The sequence below is a fragment of the Lissotriton helveticus genome, chromosome 12 (assembly GCF_964261635.1).
Source record: "Lissotriton helveticus chromosome 12, aLisHel1.1, whole genome shotgun sequence".
In the NCBI taxonomy this organism is placed as follows: domain Eukaryota; kingdom Metazoa; phylum Chordata; class Amphibia; order Caudata; family Salamandridae; genus Lissotriton; species Lissotriton helveticus.
Window position 1 is genome coordinate 443,375,231 of NC_136073.1, and position 27,007 is coordinate 443,402,237.

Below are 27,007 nucleotides of genomic sequence, written 5' to 3' on the forward strand. Positions count from 1 at the left end.
CTCACACTTAGAACCAAGCACCCTGCCTTCAGATTGATCAGGCCTGCTATAGGGATGACTTATAGGTTTCAATTGCAGTGACCCTAGATGTAGGAAACCTATATCTTTTGTGAGTGGTGCTTACACAGGCTGCAATGGCAGATCTGTAGTTACAGTTTGAATGGACTTCTGGGGTACCTATGCCCTGGCTACCTTACTACCATATACTAGGGACTGATAAGGGTACCACAGTATCGAATCTGGGGTGTACCTAAGTACTGAACATAACAATTTAGGGGAGAAAGCAGAGAGACTGGGGTCCTGATTACCAGGATCCCAGTCAGACTAGTCAGAAACAGCAATACATCAAGCAAAAAGTGGTGGTAACCATGCAGAAGGATCCCTCCTTTCTACACCATCCAAAATTAATGAATACAAGTCCATGTTAATCCATGTTCAGGCCAAAGGAGGTGTAATTTAGAAGTCTTCAGCTCAAACAAAATTGACTTTCATATAATCAATGAGAATTCCAAACCTAAATGGAATTCGAGAAGAGTTCAGCCTACACGTGGACTTGTATTTACTAATTTTGGATGGACATTGATTTTTTCTTAGTTTTGAGTGCTTGGATCATTCTTCTGTTCCTATTTGAGCCAGGTCAAGACTGATTTGCCTGTGGCTGGGTTCCAACTGAGGTGACGTGGAAAAAAGAACAATGGATTGGAATGCAATTGGCAGTGGTTAGACTTATTTTAAGCATTCCTCCCATCACCATTTGTGTGCTTAATGTAAATCCCTAAGTGGCAAGGGTGTGCTCAGATGTGGATCCTGTGCTCAATGTGCCACCAGAACTAAGCTATTCTTGACTGACTGTCTTGCTTTCGCCTATCAAATAATACAGCTCCCACAAGATGGCTCAACACTCAGTGAAGCAAAAGACTTTAACACAAAACAAACAACACCTTTAGAAAAGGGTTTTATTTTAAAAAAATGCAAGGACGGACTCTCTCTTTTAGAATAAGGCTTGTGTTTTTTTTTTACACAATGCTCTCTAACCGAAAGGCTTTCCCAGATGCCAAAGGCACAACATTAAAATACACAAAGAGATATATATGTTTATATGCAAGCAATGATATAAACAAGCAGCAAATAATATGAGATAAGACTCAAGCAAATATACTGGGACGTCCTGCAAGAGAGCAGAAAGATATATATACATCAAATGATTACTTTGGATGTGCACCTTAACTCACTCACACATCACAAAGAAAACACTTCAAATAATCAAAGCCACTGGCCAAACATCACAATGGTAATAACCAAAACTCAACACTTCAAATGACCACAGCCATTGGAACCACGCATCACAATGGCACTAGTCAAAACTCAATACTTCACCTGGTGCAAACACTGCATCTTAGCCCACTCCTGACTGGGGGAATTAAATAGCCATGGTCAAGAGCTCAGCAACCAGGGTTCCACGCTCCGAAGTAGACCTATCCGTCCCAGTTCGGATTCCAAACTCCCGGTCAACAACCCTCAGCTTTATAATTTCAAAACACACCAGATGGAGAGAGACCTTCCCCCACACCAGAGGAATCCTACCAGAACTGGCCAGGTTCCAAACGAGCATTCCCTGGCTGGAAAGAGTTCCCACGTTCCCTTCTCCAATCTCGCATGTTCCAGCCTTTATCTTGACGAAGCTCATAATGCCTTCTGGGTACATTAAACAATCTCTCACAAAAACAATCCTTGAACCTGAATAACTCAAATAGCTTGCAAGCGCTGCTGTGCACCCAGAAAAGCTCAAGCAAGTCAAAATCAGAATTCAGGATGACATGAGGCCATGTCAAAGCCAATAGTAAGAACTTGCTAATTCTCATCAATGTACAAAACAATGCACAGTTGTGCACAACTGCTTATAGATACACATACTTCATCTCTCAATGTCCTAAAGCATCACATACTTCATCTCTCAATGTACAACACCGAGCACATCTGTGCATCACTGCTCTCTACACTGCACTTTGAGACCAAAAAGTACATTCCACACCTCTCTCTCCCTCTCATGCTTTCAAATGCATATCCCACACGTTCTGTTCTTGGCATGACTGTCCTACTCCGTGACAGCTCCCACTGAAAGACTGCAAGATTATAAGAAAGAAACTTTTAAGAGAAGCAAGGCATTTGCAGGACATTGTACATTCAGGCTGGGGTAAAATAACACACTAAAGATAATTAAAATAAAGGTAGTCAAAGGTCAGGGTGTCAACCACAAGAGTGCATCTAGCACTACACTGATGAGTCCCAATGAAGGCGAACTGAACTTAGGATGCTGGTTTTCTGGTTTAGGCATGACATTTTTAGCTGGACTATTCCAATTTGAGAGTGGTCAATACTGATTTGCTTATGGCTGGGCCCAAATTGATGTGGTATGGTTTACAAAATAACAATAGGTTAGAATGGATTAACCACCAAAAAAACAAAAGTTATCTGTTTCTCCAAATCCAATAAAACACCGAAAGGCATACTTTTTCCTGGAAATTGGGTGAGCAACCACTGACCAGGGTTGTGTGCTATAAATACCTAGGCTTTCAGCTAGATTGCAAGCTTAACTTTAAGTTACACTTGGACCAAGGCCTTATGAAAGCCAAACAATTGTTATTCGCTTTCGCCTTTGGCTGAAAAGGGGTGAAACCCCGAAACCAGTCCTAGTATGCTTGTTTTCCAGTCCAGGGAGGACCTTGTGAGAAAGTGAGTTTCTGTTGCAGTACCCCCCACTTTTTGCCTGATACCTGATGCACTTTTCCTTGGTGTGCCCTGGAACCCAAGGCCTGTGTTCTTTCCCTAAAAACTGTGCTAAAACCTATGGCCACATGTCAGCCCCTAGTAAATGGTACCCTAGGTACCCAGGGCATTGTGACCAGAGAAGTCCCCTAAATGCTGCAGCACTTATTGTGCCATCCTTATGGGCCTGTACCCTGCCACACACACACACACACACACACTGCCTTAGCAGGCTGAGTGTCCTGGTGCAGAACTAAACAAAGAGTCGACATGGCACACATCCCTGTGTGCCATGCCCACAAACCCACTGCCCTGGCATACATCAGCCACCCCTCTAGATGGGTACCCTAACCCAGTGGTGTGGGCACAGGTGCATGAGCCCTGTGCCCCTACAGTACCCAGGGCCATTCCTGGACACTGTAAGTGCAGTGATAACCTTAAGAGTATATGGTGCTGGGAGGTTGTCTTTACGAACTCCACAGCACAATAAGGGCTACACTGAAGGATGGCAAGTTTGATATCAAACTTCTCAGCACATTAAACCCACACTATGGGATTTAATGTAAAATGCATTACAGAGGGCTTCTTAGAGATGCCCCCTGAAACCTAAACCTACAATCCACGTCTTGTCTGAGAGGCTGCCTAGGCTGCCACACAACACAGCAGACATGTTCTCCTGGGCCTTCAACAATGCACATCCTGGGATGAGGTGCCAAGCCTCCTCCCCCAGGATGGGCAGGGGAAGCTTTAAAGGCATTCCGCATTTGTGAGCTTCTAAAGACCACTTGCTGTACTCAGCAACTGGCCCCCACCAGTTCTGACCCCCACTCTGGCGGGAAGACTGATGGGAAATCCTACGTCAGAGAGGTGGGTGTGCCAGCCTGTGCTAACGCCACCCCTCAGGTGGGAGAGGCGAGGTGATGCACGACCCCGGGCCCCGGCCATCTTGAAGATGGGGAGCCCTGCCCAATCACAGCTAGGCTCCTGCCCCCTCCCACAGGAGAGGAGCGGACTAGGGGTTGTACCCACCCAAGTATTATGGGGCACCCTGAACCTTTTTCCACAGATCCAGATTACGAAACAAGAAAGAAGATCAAGGAACACGAAGACGTGCCGTGCAGCTGCTAAAAAGAGGTAGACACAAACTGATTTGGCCCCAGCCCTACCGGCCTGTTGACCCTCGAACCTGCTCCTGTTAAACCCCTGCATCTCCAGTGGTCAGCAACCTCAAAAACCCCGGAGGACCCGACTGCCTTGTGACTCTGACTCCCTGGATCTCCCACGAGCAGTGGTAGTGCTCAGAGCAAGTAACAAGCCCTGGCATCAGCCCGGAACCACAAACCCTGCACGCTCTGCACCCGCCAAGCCTGGCCTGTGCAGGAGTGAATCAAGACCCTGAGACGTACCCCCAGCGATTCTGACCTGGAATTCAGTGCCCAAGGACCCTCCTCGATGACGATGCTTGCAGCCTCAGGACAAATGACCCCTCCGACCGCAACCAGCAGGGGTAAGATTTACTGACCTCAAAAGACATCCCGGCGCCCCACGGCCCCCTGTGCCCAACTCCTGCAAGATCCCAACTTACCCCTCGAAGTGTTGGTCACTCCAGAAGATCCTCCGTCCCCGAGCCTGCAGCCTTTGTTCCCTTTTCAAGATCTCCATTGAATAACATTGAGCGCCCGATGGCTCCAAAGCGCCCTGCACCCAGCTGCCAGAGTGCCCCTGGCAGTGCAACCTGTACCCTATTCTACTTCCCCATTTGCCCTGACAAGTGACCAGGAGCCCAGCTCCCAAAGCCGCGTGGCCTGCTAGCCAGCAGCCACCAACCGATGTCCCCCTGCCTCTCATTGGATAACATTGGGCCTAACTACCTCTGCACCCTGCTGCCCCTGTGCCGCTGAGGGTGTACCAACTGTACCTACCTGACCCTGGGGGACCCCTGAGTCTATGCCCTGAACCTCAACTTCACCAGTCGAGTACTCACCTGAAAACCGATGACTCACTTTCCTGCCATAGGATAACATTGACTGGTTTGACTCGAAAAATCTTCTAAGTGTGAAGTTTTGAAACTTTAAAATATTCATTTAAAATCAGTCGAATAACTAATTTCGAATTACCCACCTGTGATCAGGAGAGAAGCCAGTACTGTACCTTGTAGCCCAGTACTGAACCGCAAAAGTAATCCCAACCGTGTTTTCTAGTAATCTAAGTTTCTTCCATAGGACACCATTGACTGTTTTTCTGTGAAATTTCTTCGGTCTACTTTTGAAAATTACAAATATTCCTTAAAAATCGTACCAACTACTAAAACGTAATTACTTACCTGTCTTAGGTAGATACCCCAGTGCTGAACCTAGGAGTCCAGTACTGGATTACAAAAGTAACGAGAACCTACTTTACCTGTGCTTTGAATTTCCTTCCATTGGATAACATTGCTAGTTTTTCCCTGAAAAGTTTCTGTCAACTTTTAAAATACCTTTTATATTCTTTAAAAATCATTGCAATAACTAAAATGTTTTTTACTCAACTGTTTTCAGCTTCGACCCCAGGACTGAATCTAGGATCCAGTCCTGAAGTTACAAAAGTAATCCTATAAAGTATGCAGCTGCATTTGTGTAGAAAAACCCTTTGAGCTCAATGTTCAATTGTTTAGCATTGTGTTGCCTACTGCAACCATTGTACCTATTGTGTTTACACAGTTTATTGCCTCTTTGCAAAGTAATTACATGAGAGTACTCATATCGAGAAAAGTATATTTTGATACCTGTTGGTTCTAAAAATGTAACAACTATATCTTTGGATATGAAAACAATTGGCCTAGAGTTCAGTTCTTGAGTGTGTGAAACCTTTTGCTGACTGAGTATATACAACAAATGCTTTACACTGTCCTCTGGTACTGCCTTACTGCTCGACCAAGCTATCACTTTAGAGAGTAAGGTCAGACTTGACTTTAACCTCTGTTATACCTCTGTGGATTGTGGGCTTTATGTAATCAGAAAGAAGCTGGATACTTCAAGATAGATTATTCAAGTTACTTTATTTAAGATAAGTTGTTATGATAAAAGATAGGAAAACCCCATCAGGAGCAGCTGTCCTGCTGCTCAGCCCTCACCCAACTGACATTCACAAACCACTAGCATTCCACCCATCCAACATTCCACAACACATGCATTCTACCCGAGCAGCAGGAAGATATAAGATACAACAGGACTCTATACACACTGTACCTTACTTTGGTTCAGTACATATAGAGCCACTTTCTCACAGACCTGACTTGGCAGTTCAGGCTGGACTGCTCCCATGAGGCACAGGGTCAAGACTGATTTGCATTTGGCTGTGTTCAAACTGGAATGGCATAGTGAGCAAAAAAACAATGGTTTTAGGCCCAGATCTCTGTACTGGGTTGAATGTATGACATTGTTCTGCATTCTGTCCATCAACTGTTGTTTTTGCGTTTGTCACCCCGAGTGGGACGGGTATGCCCAGACGTGGGTCCCGTGCTCTCCATGCCACTGGAATCAAGCTATCCTGGCTGAAGAGGGATGAAACCCCAAAACCGGTCCTAGGATGCTTGTTTCCAGTCGAGGGAGGACCTGGCTTGGCAGTTCGGGCTGGACTGTTCCCATGAGGCACAGGGTCAAGACTGATTTGCATATGGCTGCGTTCAAACTAAAACGGCATGGTGAGCAAAAATCCAATGGATTTAGGCCCAGATCTCTGTACTGGGGTGAATGTATGACATTGTTCTGCATTCTGTCCATCAACTGTTGTTTTTGCAGTTGTACGAAGCAAAGCTTTATTATATTCCTTCTGGTTTTAGTCTCAAACGAATTTGCTACATGATTGTGTTTTATGTTCCTTTCTAAAGCGAGGCCTGAGGTATTACAGCATGTTAGTCTGTCTTCTTTCTTTGAACCACGCCACACGTGCAGGCATCTCTACTTTTTTTTCCCTTTGGTCCTCATACATGGCATTCGGCGTATGTGTGGGGCTGCGTGCATACTGATAGGGGAGTCCTGCACTTCGCCTCTGCCCAGGAAGCCAAGGCCTTCTTAAACTATGCATCTGGTGCTATATACGATCTGATCAAACCTCCAGTCAAGTTAGAATGCCTTAATCATTGGACTTTACTATATCATCGCCTCTTTATAAATTTACATGACTTCATCTAAAAACATCTCCCAGATTTGTCTCCACATTTTAATCTGTCTGGATAAACCTTTGGCACAATCTAGCCTACAAGTATTTTTAACATATAAAATGCATACCCCTAATGATGGTGCTGACTGTGTTACCCATTTCGTGCAAATCCCTTCAATTAAATCTCCCCAAGTTGCCAAACCTGCTTTCCGTAAAGGTAGGGCTAGGATATCCAAGAGACATTCTGGCGTACCTGGAGATTTCCAGATTAAAGCTTCGCTGCTGTAATATTGTATACCCATGAGTCGTTTGATTTGTACCCAAACTTCACAAGCGACTAGCAATACCTTGAACCTGATCTTTTAAAAAAATTTAGGAAGACCATATTTAAATAAGAAAAAATGTCTTTCTGCCGGGAGATCCGTTTTTAACACCCGTAAGTAGGGTGGCATGTTTTTTACATTGTCCATAAGGAGATGCCTAGTATTTTTAAAGAAAAAAAGCCCAGTGATCTAGTTTAAAATCCGGTAAGGCAATTCCCCAATCCACTTTCTTTTTGCGTAGTTTTTTCCATGCTATTCTTACCGCTTTGTTTTTCCACACAAAGCTAGTCAAATCACTTTGCAGTTTCTGTAACCAATCTGATTTAAAATGTAGTGGTAAAGCGTTGAAGATGAAAGTGAACTTTGGAAGAATCATCATTTTAATCAAATTGGCTCTACCCAAAATAGATAATGGCAGGTGCATCCATGAATCTAATAGGGCCTTTGTTTCCAGCTGTACTCTCTTAAAATTTATAAGGGCTATATTATTCAAATCTTTGGTTATTCTAACTCCCAGATACCCAATCTCTGGCTTTTCTAGTGGAGAGTTTGTTGGTCCATTCCACATCATAGTTTCTGTTTTATCTTTGTTTATAAGGTGTCCTAGGATTCGGTGTGTATATCATCAAGTCATCTGCGTATAAAGCTGTTTTTATCTCCCAGTCTAGATATCTAAAAGGAGTAATCCCAGTCTCCGATCTAATTCTCCTTGTCAAAGGTTCTATATACATATTAAATAATGAAGGGGACAAAGGACAACCTTGCCGAGTTCCACGCCCTATCTTAATCGGCGGTGAGAGTGAGCCATTTATCAATATCCTGGCTGTTGGTGTTTCATAAATTGCCTTTATAGTGTTAAAGAAGTTGTCACCCAAATCAGTTTGTTTTATAACTCTATACAGGAACGACCAACTTACTCTATCAAATGCTTTAGCAGCATCTATCATTATAACTGTTAGTGGTGTTTTTGTGGTAGTGGCTATATCTATGGCTGTGATTAACTTGTGTGTTAAATCCTTCAACTGTCTATTTTTTATAAAACCCTTTTGGTTGAAATGTATAATACTTCCCAATGTCCTGCCCAGCCTTACCGCTAAAATGTGAGTAAAGATTTTATAGTCACTGTTTAATAATGAAATTGGCCTGTATGAGTCACATCTTAACGGGTCTTTCCCAGGCTTCAATATTAAAGTTATTACGGCCTCATTCCATGAAGCTGGGATAGAGGACTGGTGACTATGTATACCATTAAATAACTTGTATAAGTGTGGAGTTAAAATCTCCTTTAAGATTCTATAAATTTCATTAGGGATGCCGTCCGGTCCAGGCGCCTTTCCCCTCTTTAGACTAGAGATTGCTTTTCCTATCTCATAGGTGGTGGTTTCCTGATTTAGCATTTCTTTTAAGTCCGGGTTTATCTCAGGCAGGGAATCCTGATCCAGCCAATGATCTAATTCTGGTTGGGAATCTCTCTTCTCTTCACTATATAGCTCTTGAAAAAAATCACCTAATGCCTTCCCTATACTTACGTTGTCTTCGCATGGTATTTGAGAACCATCCTCCTGTATTTTCTTGATCTCGTTTCTCAACTGATCATGTTTTACCTTCCACACAAGGAGTTTCCCGCACCCTTCTCCATATTCATAATGAGCCATTCTACTGGCTTCCCACTGTTCTTTAATTTTTCCCTCCAAGAATTCTGTCAGCTGCTCTTTAGCCTCATTTAACTTGTTCTGTAGCCCAGGCCTTGAGGCATTATTTCGGTAACCTATAAGAGTTTGCTGTGCTATTTTAATCTTATCTTCATATGCTAAAATATTTTTTTCCTCTTTTTTGATAAAAAGGAGCCTGACTAATCAGTCTCCCCCGGAGATAAGCCTTAAAAGTATCCCAGACAATATATGGTGCTGCTGAGTTTGAGTTTATGTCAAAGAATTTGGCCACTTCTTCTTTTAATCTATCCAACACTTCTTGTTTCCCAAGAAGAGTTTTGTCTAAAGTCCATCTATTTTCTGTTACTTTTTCTTTCATAGACATTTCTAACCTCACTGCAGCGTGATCAGACAAGTACTCTGGTTGATGTGTGACACTGATGTTGTTTTCTCTCAATCTCTCGCTCACTAGGAATAAATCAATTCTTGAGGTGTGGGAATACTTTTCATTTTGATATGTAAATTCTTTTTTATTGCAGACAATTGGACTCCATATATCAACAAGCCCCAAACTCTTTATCAGTTGTTGTAAGCTCTTTCACATTTTTGGAGCACTTATGATGTGTTGTGATGACGATCTGTCAAGTAGAGGGTTCATAAAAATATTAGTCTCCTGCCATTATAATGTTATAGTTGGATTCTAGTAGATGTCTATAGTTTATTAAGAGGGGAAGGGTCATCTATGGTGGGTCCATAGTATCCTTCCAATGTAAGACCTAGTTTGTCTATTTTAATGGTCGCTATTACCCATCTACCCCCTTTATCTACTTTACAATCCTCTATTTTGACATTAGCCACTATTTAAAATAATATAGCTACTCCCTTAACATTGCATGATTGCTTGGAGCATACCATATGTGTTAGCCACTTGTTTTGTTTAAGTATGTTTCCCCTTTCCTCTTCTCGTAGGTGCATCTCCTGTAATATAATGATGTAATTGTCAGATAGTTTAATTAGTTCTAGGATCTTCCTCCTTCTTTTCTGCACTCTCAACCCATTAACATTCCAGGATAATATTCTGAGATTATTCATTTTCTTCTCCCCTTTGCCTTAGTTCTTTAAAACCTTCTTTCTGGTGTCTATTGGTGTCATGTATGAGGATATTTTTTCTTTATTTTCTCTCCTAATGCTCCCCACCTAGTGTTCCTATTTACAAGGGAAAATGTGCATTTTTCTCGATGAGACCCTCCTCCCACCCTGGGGAACCCTCCCTTTTTCCATTTGGGGTGTCGCATTGCACCCCTTGAAACTCCGGAGTTCCTATCTCTTCTGTGTTTTAATGTGTACCTTTTTGACTGTTTATGAGGTCTATCAGGTTCTCAACCTCTTTGGCATCTCGGAAGTTGTGCATTTTATTCTTCCACATAACTTTCAGGGTGGCAGGGAATTTCAATTGCGCTGTTGCTCCTAGTGTCTCAAGAATTTTGATGTGCTTCCCTAACTCCCACTGCCGTTTTAATGTGGTACTGGCTATGTCTAATCTTATAGAGTAGGAACAATCGTCGTTTTGGAATATTTTTGCTTTAAGGGCTGCTGAAAGTATCGCCTCTTTGATGACATAAGTACGAAAGTTTACCAATATTTCCTCGGCTTGTCCCTTTTTGAATCCCGTCTGAATGGGTCCCTATGAGTCCTCTGTATGTCTTGTTCCAGATCCCAGCTTTGAAATTCTGGCATAGCGTCCTTGATGATGGACACCACAAAGTCTTTCACAGGCATCTCTTCTGTTTCTTTTCCTCCTAACGACTGTAAACAGTGTGTTTTTTAATGCCAGGAGGCACATTTCACCAGAAGTTTTCGAATGATCTCTGCGCTTCTAGGCACAGCGGCTGCATCAGCCTCTATCAAAGCAGGCTTCTCATCTGCATATATGCCTCATGGGATGCATTCGGTCAAATATCTGTGATCACCTACATTCACATCAACTTTTTTACACAGCACTAATAATTAAACTTAAAGTGAGGATATTCCCTGATCGTATATTATAGTATTAATGAATATCAACGTGTTATATCAACCTAGAGCTTCTGTTTACTTCCATTTCTGCATCATTAAGGAGACCTTATTGGCAGATGCACTATTAATACCACTGATATTTCTTAACATGTTTCTCTTAAATACATGCCAGTGTATGTTGTAATAACTTTAATATTTTGTTGCAGGTGCTTTCCTCCCGGGCGTTCCAGTGCAGCCAATTTTGATTAAATATCCAAACAGACTGGTAGGCATTGGAATTCCCATGCACAAACTTTTTTTGTCAATGCATAAGATACCTTATATGATAGGTCTTTGAAAAGTAGTGGCTGTCTGACTGTATTCTTTTGCTCTAATTCCTTGTTTGCTCAATACAGACAGACACGTTTTCACATTGACTGATAGTGAGTCATAGCAATTTTACAATCTGTATCCCTCAGGTTCAGTACTGAATGACACTTAAAAATCAATTAAATCATGTGTCTGTCAGCCTCACAAAGTACAGAGGGTACTCAAGGAAGTGCAAGATCTATGTCGATCAACACAGCACTAGCCTGCATTCAGTCATACGAATTAAGGTCCATCTATAGTTGTGTGGAAAACTTTTAACAAATTGTCAGCAGCAGGCTTCTTTATTCTCGGGGCTATCTCCTGGTGAGGGTTTTTAAACTCTCTCCATGTTTCGGAGTCTCCTGGGCATGGTTCAGATCTGAAGAGATCCTCTCCCACCCTGAAGCCTCTTTTTACTGCCAGCTAAAATATGTTGATTTTGCTTAAGAAAGTAATACAATACAATTCTGCCTCTCACTAGGCAATTAGGCTTTCTATTGGCAAAGTTAGCAATGTACTTCAAGTAGAGACATAGTCAAGAGGACTAAATTTGAGACTCAAACAGATTGTTATATGCACTTTGTCTCAGGAGTTGGACATCAGCTGTGGCTAAGCAATAGTCCTAGAATAGTCCTTCTAGCATATTGTGAGGAATCTGTATCAGATGGTCCAGGGCAGTAAAAAGATGGCAGGCTCCAGTTCTTAAAACGGTGGTCTTTTGCTTCTGGTGTCCTCAGACCATCGTTCTGCAGACTCTCAAATTAGGAACCAGATACCCTTTCTAGAACTTGACTCCTAGGGTAGCAAGGCAGAGCAGTCAAAGGCTTTCTCGTGGGCGGATCTGGGAACTAGAGACTGAGAACACTGCAATGCAACAAACCGTACTTACAAAATTAATATCCAGTAAGTATTTTTTTCTTGTAAAAAGTAAAAGAAATATTTAATATGTGTAAAACTAATTACTATGTACAACATTACAAATATGTACAAGGTGGCAAGTGTAAATATCATTGGGGTCACCATCTAAATGCTAACGTCACAGAATGCACTAAAATGAAACGTCACAGAAACCGAATAATCCCCCTAAATGCAGAGTAGATCATCCGTGCTGGAGGCATCTTTAACAGTTTTCACATCAGTAGGTCATAACCCTTTAAATTGTTATACCCCTGTCTGAGCTTACATTAATAATGTCAGGGCTACTGGCTATGACAAGTATGCCGCCATATAGTCATTACCAGAATATATGCCATCTATTATAAAACATTTCTGCAATAAGAAACATACTAGGGCAGAACCAAAATATGCCTAGTTTTAATGTTCACAAATAACATGCCATTTGTTGCCTCTGACGTTCATGCAGTACTGCAACAACTGGGCAGAGTCCAGTCTTTGGTCCTGTACCAGGAGGCTTTACGCCTCTGGAGGTGGCTGGACACCTTGGGCACCATTCTGATCTCCAACCACCTGATGGTGTCTCTGAACGCCAAAATGTCAGTCTGGAAGAAATTATCGGGTGTCATCTGGTTGCCCAAGAGGTGCACTTCCATTCCAAGTAGGATGTCTTCCACTGATTGGCGAACCCTTGCTAGATCTTTTCACTTGTGTCAACCATGCAATGTCAACAATATTATGCATTGAAGTTTCTGCAGGACCACTGGCTAGGAGATACATCTCTCTGGAATGTAACAAGGGATTTGTATATGCCATCCTCCTACTTCCTCTGCTGCTCCAACGTCTGAATAAGAACGTGAATTACCAGGCCCAAAACATTCTGTTGGCCTGTTATTGAGCCAGATGAATGCAGTGCTCTGCACTCCTGAGCATCTTTCCTTTGATCAGGCTGAACTTCAGGAGGACCATCCATCCATTTATGCTGGGACACATTAATGACACTGTGCAATGCCCAGAATACACCAACCTTACAAACAAAATTGTTAGATGTCTTTTATTTGTATTGTCATTAACCCAGAAATACCTTGGAGAGGGCAATGTAAAAGATTATTTTACAGTCCTTTCGGACTTACTGCACTTGGCGAACAACCCTTATTCAAACTTCCAGTTGTGATTAAATGTATTAAAGGTTTGATACACGTTCACTCCCAAGCAGTTTGTGATGCCAAAGTTGCAGTCTGTCCTTCAAGCCAAATCATAGCACTTCGCTGTGTTTCCTGCCCATGTAGTCTTTCTTACTTACTGTGATTATGTCCTATTGTTGTACCAGTGAACTACAGGCACCTTCAGTGCAACCTCCCTACATATCCATTTTCCTGATCAAAATGGTGCTGAGCACTCAGGCAGCTTTCTTACTCAAGTCATAACTCTCTTCCCTGTTTGGCATCTTGTTACTTTACTAGTGCTCTTTGCACCCCCTCGTCCCTCGAAAAAGGAGAGGCTCAATTGGTTATACCACAAAAGAGCCTTAATTTTTAACACGAATATTAACGAGAAACTCGCAATTTGCGACCCTATTGGGAATGGCTGGCCCTCCCAGGGATGGTGGCCTGCTGGGCTCAGCAGACCTCCATGTCTGGGACAGCTTTTCAATAAAGCAGTTTTAAAAAAGAAAAAAAGCAGCACGTTTCCTTAAAGGGAAAACTGGATGCATTTAAAAAAAAAACAATTAAATGTTTTAGTTTCATTTTTTAAGGGCAGTTAGTGATCCCTGGGACCACTGTCTGCCCTTAAAAAAATATTTTTGTAGCCTATCACAAAGGGGAAAGGGTCCCCCTGGGGACCCCTTCCCATTTGCGACCCCATTACCCCCCTCTTGAAGAGGGCGGTAATTTGTGAGTGTTTTGCAACTGCAATTGCAGTCGCAAAACATTCTTACATAGAGTAGAGACTCGCTATTAGGAAAGGACCCCCTTGGCACGCCCCTTCCTAATAGCGACTCGCAATTCCTAATTAGCAAGTCACAAATAAATTATGAGACACAAATTTATAATTGTCCATGTCCCTGTAACATTTTGCATCCGCAAAAGGGTCGCAAACCCATTTGCACATGCAATTTAGTGTCGTACATCTGGCCCTAAATGATGTGCGAAATAGACAATACAACACAATGCTGAATATGTGTCACACAAGATAAGTAATATTGACAACCAATCGGTAGGGCAGATGACCTGTAAAAGGCAACGGTCGACTTCCTTAACTCAGCACACATTCTATGATCCAACCTATAATTAAGAAACCATCTCTTGATAGGACTTTTATCAAGGTTCAATATTAAATAAACTACTGAAGAATGCACTGGTGTAAGAGAGCCTAGGGATATTTAAAACATGGCTCCAGGGCAAGACAGTCTAAAATTATTGATTTGGCAAAACCAGCTTCCACTGTGGACTAGATTGAGAACCACAGTAATAGGAGTTTTAGAAGGAGCAGATCTTGCAGTCCAACTTCCCTGTGAATAATCACTGATTAGCCTTGAGGCGTGGCAGACAGGCATACCAGCCGCTTCAAAAAGGAATTCTCCTCTACCTGGAGAGGGCTACTGGAGATATAATCCCACAGACCTCCTCCAAATATGGTGGTGGACAGTCCTCTTGCTTAACATATGCCTACTATCTCTTTAAGTGGTCGAATGCCTTACTTGTGTAAAAACCCCAAAATCCTCTGGCAATTCCTGGTCATCCTGGGCCTAGCATTAGCAACCTATTGCGACCATGCGCCATTGCTCACAAATATAGAATCCCCAAATAACAAAATTTTAACTCTAACAATAGCTGAATCCCCAATAAAAAAGATCTACATCGCTGCTTCATCTTCCCACTGACCATAGTAAATGTTTTGGAGTTATTGATGATCATTTTTGGGAAACCTTAAATTCCCCAAATGCATTCATCAATTTCTGGAGGACATTTGTTGTCCTAGATAACACCGCGTTGTCGACATATAAGAGGAACAGGCTTGCCTGCCATGTTTGGTGCATCGGCCTGCACAGTGCAGAGAGCACCATCCACACAAATACCAACGAGGGAAAACAAAAAAAGTGCCAGTACACAGCTCTGTCTGATTCCCCTCCACTGCAAAGAGAGGAGAGCATTCCCTCATTGGGCCAAATAGGACCTTCTATGAAAGGTGTAGTCAATCCTTTACTGCCCCCATTCCCTGCACATATAGCTCACTTTCATATGGATGTTTCATTTTACACGAGTCTTACCTTCCGTGCTTTTCGTTTCTGCGACCCTCCATGAAACACTGATTATGTTATAGTACTGGTATACTCAACGGATATATTGTGGTAGTACTGTATCACAGTCCTGGTTTCATTATTTCATGACATAGTCCTGAACTCTTAGGCCTCCATTAAAAGTTGTGAGGGTTAATGTATCGGTAATCCTGCACCTGCAGTTACCAATACCATGTGGCATGGTAATTCTGAGGTGAAGTATTAGTGGCTCATTACTCTGAAGTGGGAAATAACCAGGGGTATTTATGTATGTAATCATGTTTTCCCCTCATTTCAGGCCCTTTTCCCTACGCAGATTCCAACTGGTTTTTCCCTGTGAAATGTGCATGGGAAGTGAAATCAGTAGCGCAGTTTTCCCTCCCATTTGTAATCATGAATTTTCTCTAAGTACATATACAGTCCAATTGAGTTTACTGTAGATCCTTGCAATTTGGATATCTGTGAAACATGCCAACAAGGGGAAACTATGGTTATAGGTAAGTAATCTTTTCCTTTGCATGGTGACAGTAGTACACCTTTTTCCTCACTACCTCCTTCTTCATATGCACCTCCTGTCGATTACCCTACATGGTGCATATATTTAAAGTCCATACAGGCTCCGTGCACTGAGAGTAAATCGGGAAAGAGACTGTGGCATGGGAGAACGGTGCATTCTTTTGGTATCTAGTTTTGTTCTGAGGCGTATGCTCTGGGTCCTTCCTTGCGGGGATCATTTGAAACAAATGGGGTGGAGTAGAAAGAATAACTTAACACAGACGCTGACTTATTCTTCATGCCAATATAAATACAACATTCTTAACATATTGGTAAATGTCATCTTTTTGACAGTCACTATTAGGGGACACCTACACATCTTTTATCTTTTTCGGAGTGAACTTATGAGTAATAATTTAAGTGGTGCAAGTCCTTTCTTTTGAATTTTTAAATGTTTTTGTTTTCTTTAGGATACAGTTACCTGGACGTGGCAGGGGTATACGGTGTAAGTTACCCAGTGAATTGCGTAAAAAATATATCCGCTTACACAAACCTATGTTTTCTTTACCTTTATTTAGTGGATGCTTTAAATTGAATTTTCTGAATGTAAGTCAGTGTATTGTCAATTCTTGCCTTAGTGATGTTATTGAGCTTTGTTAACCCCTGTTAAATTATATCCACCACCGTAAATTTGTGCCTTTCATAGTTATTGAAATAAACACAGGTCTAGAGTCAACCAACTTTACTTCTATGAAACCTTTATAGTGCTGTACCGAAATAATTGTATAATTATTAACTGGGTGGCCACTTTGAGTGTAACATTTCACCTTTTGTAGGTGCATGAAGTACATCTGTTAGAGGCATGACTCTATATAATACACAATAATGCTGATGTGCCGAAAAATATTAATATAATTTTAACACATCCTTCATTCGCATTGTACATAATACTAAATTACCCCTTCTTCTATAATATGTACAGCACTTTGTTCCTTGACAGCTAGGTTAGCACTATGTAAATGCCAGCACCTACTAACATATATGTGTAAACCTAATACCATTTAGAAGACCTGAAGAATGTTTTTCTCAAGTAACACGGTTAAACTAGGATTGGCATAGCCTGTAGGGCTCGTCTTCTGTGCTATAGATCTATTGGCTATGCTATTGTTTCTTTGCATCACGTGAAGAATAAAAAATAAAATACAATTCCAAGACGGCCAATGATGCGTGAACTAGCAAGCACATGCAGGGATGATCATTTTAGAAAATTTCTCTTTTAGTTTCTGATAAACACCGTTCCAAAATGATTGTCTATTCCTGAGAACATACAAATGTTTATCTTTGAATATTTATCAGTAAAAAAAGCCTTTGGTGACAGCTGGAGTGCACGTGTATGTGGGTGCATGCATAATGACACACCTGCAGCAATTTGGATTTCTTTTTTCTAATTTAATTCATTGTTCCACAATATAGACAGTCATTTCGGTACAGTAAATTTAAAAAAACATCATTTGTGTGAGATGTTGTGCAACAAAAAGCAAGGAGTAGCCTGGTAGCACTGTACAGCTTCCAGGCCCTAAAAACAAATGTGTGTGTGTTAAAAAAAATATATATATGTAGCGGAAAGAATGAGGTACAGGGAGCAACTGGATGAGCAGGAAAGCTAGAGTCCTGTTAGCAGTGTGCTGCTGTCAGACACTGTTAAGAAGCATAAAATGTAAGTGGGAGTGGTGGGGGAGCAACATCCAAAAGGAGAGGTGAGGGGACTTAAGCAGCAGGAAAAGAGCAAAAAGAGAAGTGAGAAAAGTCATTTTCTAACATGGTATTCTAAAAGTAAAAGTAAAGTTAAAAAAAAATTCCTTGTGTCAGAAGTGCACGGTAAAGCAGCAAATGTCCCACGGACAGGGTAAACAAAAGAACAGTAAAGAAAGCCATTGGATCAAGACAATGACACTGAGATGGGCAAAAATTAATCTACTATTGGCAAGGGGCTGACCCAAAGTCCATTGTGTTTCTGACAAAATACAGTTATATCTGCACCTAGGCGAGACATGTAAAAGTGGCCAAAATAATCAAAGTGAAAAAATGATCTGCAAAAATGTAGCTCTTTTGGTGGGCTACCAAAGTGACGTAATAAAAGAGAATCTAAGGTCGAATATGATGTCTTTCATACTTCTAATTATAATTGATAGTGGCCTCTCAGTTTAAGTGGATCATCTTTGGCTTTTTTAAGCACAACTCCTCTTATTAGGATCAACAGTTCTAGCTATCTGGTCAAAGGTGCATCAGTCAAAAATGCAAATACAGAGGCCATGACCCTTCAGAGGCCATTGTCATTAACTCAGGTTGAGTTTGTCACAGTATCATCACAAACCGTAGACTTCTTTTCTTAATGTATTCAGTGCTAGAGATTTTATCAAATTATATTGCCCATAAATTGACTTTTCATTAACATACGTTTTTATTGTTCTTAGTAAACAGACATTGCTGATGACTCTATGCCAGCTCTACACAAATGTTGAAATTGAGGTGAGAATCTGCTGACCCTTTTTTCCTTCAACATTAAGTTAATTTTTTTATTTTCTGATTTTGCCCTGTGACAAAACCGCTATATCCCAAACAGAGTGAGTAAAGACAAACACCACACATTCAGTTTCCCAGTTTACTTCCCTTTTGTAGTACTTGAAGATTGTACTCCAAAATTCTGAAATCAAGCTGCTTTTCCGAATTCCTACTGCTAATTTTACACTTCTTACTTTTCACACTTAGAGCCCAATCTAGAGTTTGGTCGACAGGGTACTCTGTTGCAGATCAGGTAAAGGTCCCTGCCCACCAAACCCTTGTTCCACCTATCTCATTTAGAGAGAGCGGCCATAAGTGTTCCGTTGACAGAGCCCCCTTTGGGCCTGTCGATGGAAAGCTTCCTCTGATCGCCCAATGGTTTACGGGTCATCGGAGAAAAGACATTATGCTTCCATCCCTATGTAAGGTGGATGGTTTTATGTATTTTTTTCCTGTCCCCGCTAGGACAAAAACCTGTCTGTTTTGAAAAAAAATAAAAATCACCCTACACCCTGGTAGAAAGTTCCCATGGTATGGGGGTCATTAATTATTTGTTTTTTAGGAACAATATTTTGATTTCGGAGTTTGTGTCTAAAAAAACTCACATTTTAGAAAACGTTTAGTGAACCGCAGTCAAAACCAAAAGCGGTCACCCACAAAACTTTTGTAAATTGAAAACCACTGCACTCTCAGGGCTTCCTTTCAATTTACGGAGGTGACTGATCAGTCAGCAGTCATATTGAGATTTTGTGACTGGTAGTCTGTCAGGTTGGTGGAGGTAAAGTCTTCTGCCACCCTGATAGACAGAGTACCATTTACCAAAGCAGAAATCAGGCCCTTAGTCCCTCATTATGTGAGCAACAGAAAAAGGTCTGGATTTTCTGTAACCCAGAATTGCTGACACCCAGGTTATCTGTAACTTCGGGGGAAATACAGGCCAATACAAGTTGGGCCTTGTGGGTTTCCCTTAGAAATGTGGAATTACATGACAAAGTAGTAATTCTGATTCACGGGTACTTCCTCATATAAAGAAAATCATGTTCTCTGGAACAACACAGATGTCCCATTTCCAATGGGGCAGGTAAATGCTGCTGCTACACACCACATTGAAATCAAGAGGCCACGCATAATGAGGACCTTAGTATCTGAATCAAATTGTACTTTGTCTAGTCATTAAAGGGTCTCTGCGATCAGAAATTATCAGAGTGTACCTACTTTTGTCCCTTCCAAATTTTCCCAAAATGGACTCTCCTTTATTGTTGACCATTTATCAGGTTCCTTCACTGCAAGTGGGATATTCAGGCTGGAGAAGGATGCCAATTTCCTTGCCTTGAGGTAGAGAAAGTTTGCCCTGAGCAACCCAGTTCTAGCTACAGCACCTGCATCCATGCCCAAAATCTTAACACTTCCAGAAACTATCTCAGTCCCTTTTGGAAAAGAGGTAGCTCTTTTTGTACATAATATACCTAGCCACCATGTCAGTTTAGCCGTGACAAAGACATTTGTATTTGAAGAGAATGAAGAACATGATGTCTCGCTATGTTTTTAGTGGTGGTGTATTGACATTTACCCTACTTGTCTAGCTGGCCATCTCCTGCAGCAATGAGGTGATGGGGGTATGGAGGAGAGTTCAACACGTCTCTTGTACTAAGGCTGTATTTGTCATTACTGGGTACGGCAACATGATGACTGGGTTCATGGTAAGAGCGAAGTCCCCTTTCTTTCTTTCATCCCTACTCTTCCATAATGCCCCATGCTTGAATATCGTTACCTTCATTTAGTGTTGAAAGATTATGTTCGAGGCATGTGTGTTGTAGATACACATGTTTTGCATACTCCTGCCATCTAGTGTTGGATCCGTATGTTTGCAAGTTGTTTCTCTTCGAAGAAGTCTTTCTTAGTCACGAGGTAAAGTGACTCCTTTTTTCGGTAAATGTGCGCATGGGCATCGACTCAATTGTTAAATTGTTTTTTGTCCACCTTCTGGTTTGAATGTGTATTGCTGCGCTCTGGCTAAAAAAACGTTCTTAGAGAACCCCTTGACGCGCAATCCTCTCTACGATGGACGGTATTGTTTTCGTACGCATTTCCCACTTCTACGCATATCATTTTTGACAACGGAATCGACTTTTCAATCGGAAAGCTTTGTGGACGGCCTTCGGGCCTAACTACGCCTAGTCAGCTCTCCATCGATGGATCGGACTCCATTTAAATTCTGTCCTCGGTGCCACGCAAAGTATCCGCGCACGACTCACAGGAAGTGTGCAGCTAGCGCATCTATTCTGAGCACAAAGAACAAGACTTTGCCGCTTGCAGATTGTTCCGATCAAAAAAAACTCTTTGCGATTGTCAGGCTTGACGTCGAGAGATGCAGCATCAAAGCATCGAAGACACACCGAACATCTTCAATGAAGACTCCGGTCAGGAAGACGTTGGGGCATCAGTGGTAGAGAAGGAGGGAGCCTTCTCCATTCAAGACTCAGACTCGTAGCTCGAGATAGACCTCGACGTCAAAGAACTGCGCCGGGACTAGGTGACGCGAGTACCAAAGAACCCTTGCCTCCACAAACTAATCCGAAAAACCTGAAGGCTTCGGCACCACCTCTGCCTTCTGGCCAAGGCCGGCACCGAGACGACATTTCCAACGCCAAACCTCCAGGCTCAGCAACACCAAGTCAAGCCTTCCGGTTCTGTAAGAGTCATCCAAAGCCATCTGGTTCCAAACACAAGCTCAGCTCGGAGCTGAAATCCTCCGAGCCGAAAGCCTCCATGCGGGCACCGAAAATGTCAAACACAAGGAAATCATGGACGGAGTGCTGAACCTTTAAAGACACTCACTCAAGTCACGGATCTGGGTTAAATCCATCATCAACCTTTAGCTTACTTCGCCACCTCAGTTCAGACCTAGCTACATGCAAATCAGTCATGACCCTGTGCCTCATGGGACCATTCCAGCCCGAACTTCCAAGCCAGGTCTTCCCTGAACCAGAATCTAGCATCCTGGGACCGGTTTCTGGATAACACCCTTCCTCAGCCAGGCTAGCTTGAATGCAGTGGCACTGAAACCAACAACACTGAAAACGTTGGTGCCGAAACAGGCAGACACCCCTACAGATCTAAATATAGACATTGTTCCTTTAACTCCAGATCCGAAGCAAAAGAAACTTTATATTAACCCGGACACTGGCCGTATTCACACCAAGCCTCCTCACAAACGCAAGCTTCTTGATGAAGACCCTTCTTACAAGGTCCCTTTAAAAAGAAAATGTGTTGCCACAAGTCATTTGCGTCTGCCATCACCGCCACCACCTCCTTCTCTACCTGAGAATCCTTTGTAAATTACACCTCTGGATTCTCCACAACCACACCATACAGATGACGATGCTGATGATGGGGCATACATCTTCCATCAGATCCATGGACAGATTATACAATCGATCCCCCAGCAGATACTGATCCAGACCTTTACCCAGCCAAGCCATTGCCTCCAGACAACAATGCATCTCATGAATAACTCCTTGCCAGGGCTGCACAATATCATGGGGTGACATTGCAAAAAGAATCATTAGAGGAAGATTTCCGGTTCAAAACTTTAGGATCCACACACAGGTCACACACTACACTTGTCGGGGGAAGACAAACCCTTCCCATGCTTAAAGACACGCTGATGAGATTTTTAAGGACCCAGTAAGAGCACGCATATTGACTCCTAGGGTTGACAAAAAATATAAGGCTTTCCCTACATAACCCTTATTTATCAAAGGCCAATTACCATTAGATTCTCTAGTAGTGTCTAACGCCTGTAAGCAGGCTAATTCACAAACATCAGGAGATGCTCCTCCACCAGATAAAGAATCCAAATTAATTGGTGTTTCTGGCAAGCGCGTAGCTGCGACTCAGTGGTGCATTGCCAATATGCAGGGTCTCTTAGCCAGGTATGACAGGGCACACTGGGATGAGATGGAGCAACTGTTTCAATATCTCCCAATCTCCCAGATGAGCATAAAGCTAAGGCTCAGGACTTAGTAAATGAAGGTAAAGTCATTCCTAACCCCTCTGTACATAGTGCTCTAGATGCTGCAGACACAGCGGTTAGGGAAGTTAATACTAGCATCTTGCTCAGAATACACGCTTGTTTAAGAATTTCTGGGTTCAAGCCAGAAGTTCAACAATCCATCCTTAATACACCTTTTGATAAGGAACATCTCTTTGGCCCAAGCATAGATAAAGCGTTAGAGGAGATGAAAAATGACACTGAAGTAGCCTTGTCCATGAGAGTGCTCCAGTCTCCGTCCAACAGGGGCTCCTTGTGTCGCTCCTTTTACAGAGGAGGGTCTAAAACCCTATCCCACATCAGAATACCTCAACATATAAAGGTAACAACCAGTCCTCTCCATCCAGAGGAGGTTTTAGAGGTGGTTATAGAGGCAACAACTTCCAAGGCAGGGGTAAGGGCAACACACCTTGTTGCTTCACTTCCCCTGATAAACAGTGACTTGCCCACGCTTCCCCCTGACTACACCACTCCTGTCGAGGGAAGACTGCAACAATTTCGCCCCGTATGGCAGTCCATAACTTCGGACAAATGAGTCATTGGAATCATCCAACATGGTTATTGCATGGAGCTCACCAGCAATCCCCCAAATATTCCACCTCAAACCCACAAATTGTCTCCACAACACCTGCAATTGCTACAACAAGAGGTTAATTCTCTCTTACTAAAAGGAGAAATAGAGATGTCCTAAAACAGTACCAGGGCTCGGGGGTCTACTCTAAGTGTTTTCTCATTACCAAAAAGGACGGTTCCCTAAGGCATATTCTGGATTTCAGAGAGTTAAACCACTATATACTGTCAGATCACTTCCATATGGTGAAGCTTCAACAGGTACTCCCACTTTTGCAAAGAGCAGATTTTATGTCTACTATAGATCTAAAAGACACATTTTCATGTTCTAATTCATCCGGCTCATCGTAAATACCTCAGATTTGTGATAGCAGGCAAGCATTACCAGTTCAAGTTGCTTCCCTTCAGAGTGACTGCAGCACCCAGAGTTTTTACCAAATGCCTGGAAGTTGTCGCTGCTCATCTCAAAAGACAATATATTCCCCTATTCATCAAAGCCAGCACTCACCAGTCTTATTTACAACACACACAGATCACAATAGATCTACTTCATCAACTGGGGTTCACCATCAATGCCCAGAAATCTCACCTGCATCATTCGCAGATGCAGTCGTACTTAGGAGCCAGTCAACGCTCTAGCCTCTCCCATTGTAGCCAGAATTTGCAATACTCGGGCTATACTTCTACAATTTCAACCCAACCAAGCATGACCAAGTTCATGCAACTGCTGGGAATGATGGCGTCTTGCATCGCAATTGTACCGCATGCAAGGCTTCACATGCGTCCCCTACAATAGTGCCTGGCACGTCTGTCGAATCAGTCATTCAGCTATGGGAGCTGTTAAGAGCCCCCTTTGAAGACATATTAAAGAGAAGAGATTTCACAAGCACTGTGCAAGCTACTGGATTCAAGACAGCTTGACTGATATGGGGTGTTACCCCAAAACCAGTCCCAGGATGCTTGTTTTCGGTCAAGGGAGGATCTGGCTTAGAAGCTCGGGCTTGACAGTTCCCGTGAGGAACACGGTCAAGACTGATTTGTATATGGCTGTGTCCAAACTGGGGTGGCGTGGTTAGTAAAAGAACTATGGATTAACCCCAGATCTTTGTGACTGGGGGTGCATTTTTGCATTGTTCAGCATTCAGTCTATCATTTGTTCCTTCTGCTTTTATTTTTACTAGTGGCTTGGCAGTATAGCTATTGCTACTTTCTGTGTGATCAACAGCAAAAAAGGCTTTCCGTAGTAGTACTGAGGGAGGGACTTTAGCTCCATCCTCCTGTTGATTATTTTGAGTACAGTATTTGATTGGGCAGAAGTCATGTGCCTCCAATATAGGAAAATGATTGTTTTGCACTTTCTGCATGTGGGAATGCGTAGGACCAATGCAGCAAGACTGAGATGGTTGTGGTGACATGCCAAAGGCCAAGGCTAATTGTCTGAACTATTTATGATGAAAAGGCATAACAAAGCAATAGGCATCATATATGTATTGTGTTAAGCACATATTAAAGCAAATAGACATTTAAGGGTGAATTGTTATTGATTTTGTTAAAGCCTATAGAGAGGTATTTGGTTACATCGACTTTCACGCCTTTTGACAAACTCTGTGATAATATTTGTGAGCATCTCTTAAAAGTAGTTGCACGTGGTTATGCCAACTGTAGTTTGTATGCATTAGCAATTTTGTGACCGCATGTTGGTTGTCTTGTGCAAAAGGTTATAGAAGTAGGCATGAATTGGTTCTGGTGGCAATTCAAAGACCAAGGCTGTAGGCCTGATTAGCTCATTGGGAAAAGTTATATCGGATGCCATAAGTCTAATCTGTTTATTATGAAAAGCAGGCTTATGTATTGTGCAAAGCATATGTTAAAGCTAGTAGGCTGTTATTGGTAAATCAGCATTACTTGTAAACAGGTATTTTGTTTAATGAAATCTCACAGACAGGCAAGGGTTTTGGTGTCAGTTACTTAATTTGACAAACTGGGACTGTAGGAGATTTGCCTTTTGATTATCTTTACTAGACCCTCGAAGGAGGGCCTGACCGAGTTAGTTGTTTGCCAGTCACTTGTAATCAAAAGATTAATCCGAAACCAAACTCTCACTAATAATACTCTGTCTCTCATAAGCCCTCTTCAGCCATTGCTCTTTGAGTGTCATTCACACTTTGCATCTACACATAACAGCCTAGGGTGGTGGTTCTGTAACCCCACGAGTGATGGCATGTTGCCTGATCCCATGGGCACATCCACTTGAAAATGAGTATGCAGCAGTATCAGAGCTTGATGGCCAGTCCATTAGTTTCACATTTCTCATTTTATGGGTCCCTTTTTTTCTTTCCTTTTCTAATTTGTTTTTTTACTACTGTCAGGCCAATCACATGTCTTTCGTTTTGTCAATGGAGTGGAAGATTTTATTTCATCTACAGGGTGGCCACAGGTTGTAAACCAGCTACCATCTTGCAGTGGCATAATTCACAATGTACAATTCCAAGATGGCCCCATGATGCTTGACGCATGGTTACCATTTTGGAATTTCAATAAAATATACACCACGTACAAAGAAGCCATTGCAGGATGGCCACCCACTACTATGTGTAATTATTTTTAAATGTAAGCATGTGTCTGCCACGTTTCAGTGGAAAAAATTGCAATGGCACTAATATATAATCCATGTGTTGTGGACCGTACCAAGTGCATGTGTTCAGTATTCTCATTAGATGTACATGAATGGGACCTTCTCCTGGTCTCCTCCTTAAGTGTAAATAACTACATTTCAGTAACTTCCAACATAATGAATTCTTGTTTATAATGTTTTAGTGGGAACATGTTTTCAGTTTCTGACCTTTATTATTTTAATTTAGATTGCATATAATTGTTGAATTTCTGAGTGGGTTTCCTTGTGGAACGATGGGTATGTGCAGGAATGAGTTACTGTGGGAAGGTTGCATTAGTGAATACAAGAATGAATGACAAAATGCATGTATGGTGGTTTTTATTGCCTAAACTAACTAGTGTCTGAAAAGGCACTTTCTTTTATAAGCCAAACCTAATGTAGTTGCCAACTCATATTTTTAGCACTTTGTTCTGAATTGTGTGTAGTTACTATACTGATGTGGGCTTGTTTATTTTACTTTAACTACAGTTCATGCCGGTCCATGTTCCTACCACAGAAGAGATACAAGATTCTAATCTGTTTGCAAACAACGTCCGTTCAGAAATGGCAACGTACGTACCTGTACATGTTGAGTGATTTTTTTAAGGAAGCTAGCAATGCGTAATTATGTAATTTCTTAAACGATCTTAGTTCACAATAATTATTTGCAGTGTTGACCAATGAAAAAAGGAAATATATGAAGTTCACCATTTCAAATGTTTAAAAGCTAAACGCACTAATATTCAGGTAATGTGGCTATATCAATCAAAGGACATAATTCAGATTTCGGTGGGCTAGTTACTCCTTCACAAACGTGAGACGTCCGCATTAGTTCAAGTGCATTACATCCAGAGGCATTTGTGATACTGCGGACTGGATATCTGTTACGTTTGTGAGCGAGCATTCCATGCACCCAACTCTAACTCAAGCCCTAAGTTCTAAAATCGTTTAGACTTGGGTTGTGCACATGGACACAGAAATTATACTTGGGAAATAGAACGATGTCAAGTGCAGCTTGGTGTGAACTAGATGGTCAGATATGTCTTCATCTGTAGAATCCTAGAATGATAAGAAGGCATACTTTCTGTTGGTGTGTAAGTAGAGTACTTTTATAGCATTCACCCAACTGGGAAGCAGTGGAGCACTCAACAGAAAGACAAAACCCTAATATGTTAAAAAGTCTTCACCGCGGCATAGAGAAAGACGTTACTTAATGGGTGAGGTGATATTTTTTTTTTAAGAGATGTGTCTTCA

The 27,007-nt window shown here is 42.0% G+C and overlaps 1 protein-coding gene across 1 annotated transcript in view; it reads left to right on the forward strand.

The window, feature by feature from the left end:
* The window catches only part of LPCAT2 (lysophosphatidylcholine acyltransferase 2), a 324,634-nt gene that overhangs the window by 178,493 nt on the left and 119,134 nt on the right, over positions 1–27,007 (forward strand). Inside the window, exons 6-9 of the mRNA XM_078671525.1 lie at positions 11,104–11,162; positions 16,385–16,419; positions 18,389–18,443; positions 26,243–26,325. Of these exons, the coding sequence (XP_078527651.1) occupies positions 11,104–11,162; positions 16,385–16,419; positions 18,389–18,443; positions 26,243–26,325 (232 nt within the window). The remainder of the gene's footprint in view (positions 1–11,103; positions 11,163–16,384; positions 16,420–18,388; positions 18,444–26,242; positions 26,326–27,007) is intronic.